This window comes from Cariama cristata, unplaced genomic scaffold (assembly GCF_000690535.1).
Source record: "Cariama cristata isolate BGI_N322 unplaced genomic scaffold, ASM69053v1 scaffold24966, whole genome shotgun sequence".
NCBI classification, from domain to species: domain Eukaryota; kingdom Metazoa; phylum Chordata; class Aves; order Cariamiformes; family Cariamidae; genus Cariama; species Cariama cristata.
Window position 1 is genome coordinate 8588 of NW_009620718.1, and position 6486 is coordinate 15073.

Sequence of the window (6486 nt, forward strand, 5' to 3'; positions counted from 1 at the left end):
GTCTGCGCCACGGTTGGCGCCACCGCTCTCGGGGGGGGTCTTCTGGGTCTGGAAATGTTTTGTCTCAGGGAATCATTATCGTTGTTATCACCGTTATCATATCTGCGATTTTCCTTCTGAACAGCCTTTCCTTACAGGGAAGGTTCGGTAGCTCAGCCCCCCCTCCCTTACCAGCCTGTTTTGCTAGCGTGGGCGTGCTCCCTGTCCCCAGGGCTGGCAAGCGGCCGCAGGACAGCTCTCCCTCTGCTCCGAGGCCATGACTGTGAGTTTTGTCCCTGCCCCAGCTCTGCGGGCAGCGGGCACTGCCGCCACGTAGAAAACCCCCCCCATGGCCACCGGGTTCCTGTCCCTCCTTTGGGTGCACTGTACTGCTTGGGAGCCGCTCGGGGCCCCCTACCAGCCAGGACCATCTTGCCCCACACTGACCACCTCGGACCTCGGCCCCACATCCCATGGGTGCCTGCCCCCCACCCATCCCATCTTCACCCTGCCCGTGCTTGTCCGTGCCCCTTTGAGAGGAGAAAACCAAGGTGCACCGGGTTCCTGTCCCTCCTTTGGGTGCACTGTACTGCTTGGGAGCCGCTCGGGGACCCCTACCAGCCAGGACCATCTTGCCCCACACTGACCACCTCGGACCTCGGCCCCACATCCCATGGGTGCCTGCCCCCCACCCATCCCATCTTCACCCTGCCCGTGCTTGTCCGTGCCCCTTTGAGAGGAGAAAACCAAGGTGTCTTGGCTTGTTATTTTTCAGATCTTCCTAGCAGTGGCTAATTTTGAGCAGAATGGCAGGGGTCAGGAGGTCTCTGTAATATACAAGTGGAGCCACAGGAAAGAGAAATTCATCCCGTACCAGAGGATCACCACGCACAGCGCTAGGGACTGGGAGGCATTTGTCATTGAGGGAGAGGCTTTCCTCGCAGTGGTCAACCACAGAGAAGGTACCCAGCCCTTATATTCCCTACCGACCTGGCTCAGCCAGGGCAGGCGGCCCTGGGGTGACGGTGGGGACCACGGCACCTCACTGCAGGCATCCTGCTCGAGAGCATCCTCCCGTTGCCGTGGAAACACTGCAGCTCCCTGCTCCTTGCGCATCCTCTGCCAGAGTGCAGGGCAAAGCCATGGAGTCAGTGCCCACAGCTCGGAGAACGGTGTCCCTCTGGAAGCCCGAACCCTTCCAGACCCTCTCATTTTAGGAGAGAAAAGCACTCGGGGAAGTGGCTGACACAGTCCTCGTCTGGGTTTCTGCTGGTGGGGGACAAGGACAGGAGTGGGGACGGTGTCTTTGCTGAATCTCTCTGCTTCTTTTCATTTGTTTCCGCAATGCTACATGACGTGGTGGGGTGGTGAGGGCATCTGCATGGGTTTGCAGGGGGTGAACCTTTTGAGAAGCCAAAGCCTCGGCCTTGTGGGCACGGAGGAAACCGAGGGAAGCCGAGTGAGAGCCTGCAGACATCCCGCCCTCCCTGGGCACCCTGCAGGCGTTCCCCTCCCAGACCATGAGTAGTTCTGGGTTGGGGCTTGCACCCGTCAGCACGGGGCATGAAGGGGTCGATACCACAGCCCTGGCTCTCCGGGATGCTCCCCGCTGGGTTCAGACGCTGGGCCGGTGAGCTCCTTCCCTGCCATCAGGACTGGCTCCTGGGGCATCAGCTCCACCGGTACCGGGCTCAAAGCTAGTGGCAGGTTGCTTGGGCACCAGCTGCCTGTGAGCTGGGCTAGAAACAGCCTGTGTCACCTGTTGGTCTCCACCACAGCCAGTTTGGATGAGACCTCCTCCTCCTCCCGGAGCAGTGGCAGCAGAAAGGTCCCTTTGACGGCCATACACATCATGCAGGGGTTAAGACCATCATGGCCAAGCCCAACTGGGGATGTTCCCCTTAGGGTTGGTGGAGGGTTGGTCCCTCAGGAGCTGCCACTTACCCAGTTGGCCATTTCCCACACACCCCATTCTCCTGGCAGCCCCTCTTGCCAACATCTCTTCCGTTGCAATGAGGATTGCCCGTAAACCCTTTCACACGTGGTCCTGCTGCTGCTCAGCCACCAGAAACACCAGTGGGGCCAAGCTGAGTACAGCAGTGCTTAGTGAGTGTGGGGTAGAAAGGGGCTGGTGGTGCTCCCCTCCCGTCCCAATGACGCCAGCTCTTTATTAGAACAACTCTGGCTGGAGGGGCCGTGCCAGGCTGAAGGTGCAGAAAGGTTTTTAGCTTTAAATCCAGCTGGGTCCCACACAGACGTGAGGTTGAGATGGTTGACCAGAGCCCAGGAGCTGGATGGAGCATATGCTCCAGTGCTGGTGGACTCAGCCCAAGTGCTCAGCACAGGGCAGGCTGCAGGCTGTGGCATCTCCTCCCTCTTTCCAGAGTTCGTGCCATCAGCAGGGACTGGCACGTGGAGGTCCCCAGCCAGCTCCAGCGCTCAGGACCTGAGCATGGGGACTTAGCAAAGAAGCGTTATAAAACGTCCCGTGCGGTGCCATTCCAGCCGTGGCCCCCTCCCAGATGTGCAAGCTTGAGTGCAAAGGGTGACGGCAGCCCATGATGTCGGTAGCTTAGGGACTGGCCCCGCTACACGTGGCCGCCCCGTGGGACAGCTGGCAGATTTTGGCTGCCCCGGGACGCTGACCCGGTGCCTCTGGTGTGCTGCTTGTGTGGGGACACAGCACCCTCCCGTCCCTCCTCTGCCGGGGGCTGCCGCGGAGCTGCCACCGCACGCTCAAAACTGCCAGCGCGTTCGGTGGGGATGGAGTCTCTAGGTAGGTCTGGAGGCTCTGGAGTCTCTTTGGCTACTTCTTGGGACGCAATCGGTCGCTAGCAAACAGCCTTGCAACCCGCTGGCAAATATTTGCGTAGCTGAACCTTTTTCTAGGTCTTGTTTCTTATGCGAGCCAAGTATTCCTTTTCCTGATGGTGCGGGTCCGTCTGTCTGTCTGTCTGTCTGTGTCCCCCAGGGAATAACCACAACATAGACAGCGTGATATACAGGTGGAACCCCAGGACAGGCTTGTTTGAAACCAACCAGACCATCCCTACCTCTGGAGCATATGACTGGGAATTTTTCACCATCGGGCCCTATTCCTTCCTGGCTGTGGCTAACACGTTCAACGGCACGTCCACTAAGATCTACTCGCACATCTACATCTGGCTCAGCGGCTCTTTCCAGCTCTTCCAGTCTATCTTGGTAAGACTTGACCACTGGTCGAACTCTACTCCTCGATCACCTCTGGGTTTAGACAAGCCAGGGAAGAATTGCAGAGACAGATGCTCTTCGGTCCTCTGGAAAGGTAGTGATAGTTCCCCCCTCATTCTCCCATAGGGATAGATGGGGAGAGTTGGTTTTCTTTCCTTGGAGGGCTTTAGGAGTGGGTAACTTCCCCGCTGTGCCTCCGACAGGTCCCTCCCACACCTTGCGGCATCCTTGGCTTGCAAAGGCTTGTCCACATCCAGCTTCTCGTGTGGCTTCCTTCCCCACAGACTTTCGGTGCTGCTGACTGGGAGGTCTTTCACATTGGGGACAGAGTCTTCCTGGCTGTTGCAAACAGCCACAGCTATGACAGCGGGATGCCAGCACCCTCCAACTTCTACGCCATCAACTCCTCCATCTATGAGCTGAACATCACTGCCCAGATGTTTGTCAAATTCCAGGACCTCCTCACCTACAGGTACCTGTGCAAAGAGTCGGGGACCTCCTCAGTCCACGTCCTTCCCCTCAGCAACCTGGAATTCTCCGGGAGGGTTCATACAGGCTTGCACACTGCCAGGGACCAAGACTGGTGGGGAGGGCAATGGGTGACAGGTCCTTGGCCCCAAATCCCAGTGGGAGCGAGAAGGCAGCCCTGGATTTGGGAAGAAGGCTGGATTTCCTTTCAGGAACAGCCTGGGAAGAGCAGGGTTTTCTGTGTACCATCAGGGTGGCAGAGATTGGGGTGGGGTGGGCTCAGCCCTGTGGACACACAGCCCCTTCCTCGGCTGACCCCAGAGATGCCACCTCGCCTGCCCCTCTGCTTGCTTCATCCCCAGTGCCCTGGACTGGGAGTTCTTCTCGGTGGGAGATGACTCTTTTCTGGTGGTGGCAAATTCCTTCGATGGCTTCACCTTCTCCGTTAACAGTATTATCTACAGGTACTGCTGTGGGAGGGTGGGCAGGGTTGGGAGGTTGTTCCCGACAGGAATGACCCTGCTGGGAGCCCAACACGGGGGCAACCTCTGCGGATGCTTGTGCCTGCGCCCAAGGAGGACAGACGGGACTGCTCCCTCTTTCTGGAGGGCTTTTTGGGGCAGGAACGAGAAGCCCCAGTGAGGGACATCCCACCCTGAACCACAGCAGGGAGGTGGGAGATGCCAGCCCCACGGCTCGGCTTTCCTGCCCCCTTTCAGCTGCCCACTTTGTGCCCCAAGAGCTAACTGCCCTCCCCGTGCAGGTGGCAAGGCTATGAAGGCTTCGTAGCGGCTCACCACCTCCCCACCGTCGGCTGTAGAGACTGGGAGGCATTTCACACGGCCGAGGGCTCCTACCTCCTCTACTCCAGTGCCAAGGAGCCACTTTCCAAGGTGCTCAAGCTGAAAACCACCTGAGGTGGCTGAAACGCGCTCAGCTTATTGCCAGGATCGAGCTGAGCTGGGCATCGAGGTGAAGATGGACCACAGAGCCCAGGAACAACTGCAGCATCAGCCCTGCAGCCGGCTGGTTGTGTGCGCTGCAGGAGGGCGAGGAAGAAGAGGGGAGCTCCAGGGCTCCCTGCAGCCTCGTCCGCGGGCTGGCGAAGGGGCTGCCACCCTGCTTTGGTGCTGTTTCTCCTGGGCAAGCTCTCCTGCCACGCTCCAGAGCCACGTCCTACGCAAGGTGCCTGGTACCCAGGGGCTTCCCTGGGCTCGCCGGGACCCCGGTGCTTGGCAGTCTCCAGCCGGGAAAGACCCAGAGCTGCTGTTGGTTGTGGCCAGAGCTCACACGAAGCCAGGGAAGAAAGAGACTGAGCGCAGCGTCTGCTGCCAGGGTGGGTGTGTGGCAGGGGTGAGGGAATGGCATGTGAGAAATTGGGGGAAAAGGTGGCTTCGGGTTTGGCTCTAGCTGCCCAGCGCCTGGGGCTGCGATGCTGCTGAGGACCCATCTGGTTTGGCGTTGCACGGCCACGCTTCGTGTCCGTCTTCGGTGGCCTCACCAGCCCGTCCCACTGCCGCGGGTGCCTGTCCACCCTCCCACTTTGCCGTGGCCGGTTTTGGTCATCCTCGCCGAGTGACATACGTGTATTGTACAAATCCATAGATGTGTACAAGAACCGATGCTGGTCCTTGCACCCCTTTGCATGAGGTTAGTGACTCCCGAGCAAACCTGCTGTGCATTGGGACCAATCCAGCTACCACAGGCATGGGAAAGACCCCAAACTGCTCCAGGTGAAACTCTGGCCTCTTTTCTTTTCCTCACCTTTGCTGGGGGACCCTTTTGCTTAACCAGAGCTCAAATAAACTGTGTGCACCCAGCCTTTGTCCCACGTACAAGCTGCAGGTACCCAAGCTGCTCTGCCCATCCAGAGGCTTCCCTCCACCCAACAAGCCAGCCCCGACTGAGACAGGGCCATGTCCATGTCCGTAGGTAGCCCGTGAGGACAAGGTGGCCCTGAGCCCAGCGGGGTGCTGGGGTGAGGGTTCCCATCCGCCTCCTCCCACCTGGGACCCTCTGCTTCTCCCAGCTGGCCCAGAGCATCGCTCAGCCTTCCCCAGCCCCGGGTTTCCTGCTGGGGCTGGGCCACCCACCCTGGTGTTGGGGAGCCCACAGGAGGTGCCAGCCCCCCCGAGAAGGGGCTAGGGGGGTGATCACGGCCTGAGCCGCCCCGGGGTCCAGATCTGGGACAACCACCGTGGGCAGCCCTGCAGATCTCCCTCCTTTCTCAACCCAGCCGGGGCTGCAGCTGGCTCTGCCGGGAAGGACCATTTCTTGTTTGTGAAACAAGGCAGAACTTGATGTGCTGAGCCACGAGCAGCATCTCTCATGCAGCCCAGAGGAAGGGCAAGATAAGGTGAGATGTACCAGACGAGATGCAGGGGCACCGTTCGGCCAGCTGGCCCCTGCTCAAGGCGGGCTGGGCTGAAGGTGGAGAGGATGGAACCGAATGGGAGGTGAGCCGGTACATCGAATTTAGGCTTGTCTGCTTTGGGAGAGATTGAATTAGGACAAGCGCAACCCCCCACAAGCACCGCCGCCCTCCCTGGATGCCCGGCTCCCAATGCAGCGCAAACCCCGAGGGCTTTTCCTACGTGCAGGGCTTTATTGAGAAATCAGAGGTTTAGGAGATCATCCCCTGGGTTGCTGGTGGCAGGCAGAGGCTGCCGAGGTGCTGTGCAGGGGCTGGGGCCGGTGGCCTGCTCTGCAAGGCTGGTCCCTCGCTGGAGCCAGCGGGGACGGGGTGACTCTGCTGCACGGAGCGACCCATCCCTCCGCACCCCGGGCTCCAGGACCCTCCTGGCCCCACAAGAGCCCCCACCCTCATCT

At 59.9% G+C, this 6486-nt stretch overlaps 1 protein-coding gene across 1 annotated transcript in view; it reads left to right on the forward strand.

The window, feature by feature from the left end:
• The window catches only part of TSPEAR (thrombospondin-type laminin G domain and EAR repeats), an 11253-nt gene extending 6679 nt beyond the window's left edge, over positions 1-4574 (forward strand). Inside the window, exons 8-12 of the mRNA XM_009701706.1 lie at positions 755-941; positions 2951-3180; positions 3474-3661; positions 4020-4121; positions 4421-4574. Of these exons, the coding sequence (XP_009700008.1) occupies positions 755-941; positions 2951-3180; positions 3474-3661; positions 4020-4121; positions 4421-4574 (861 nt within the window). The remainder of the gene's footprint in view (positions 1-754; positions 942-2950; positions 3181-3473; positions 3662-4019; positions 4122-4420) is intronic.
• Positions 4575-6486: the final 1912 nt, after the last annotated feature.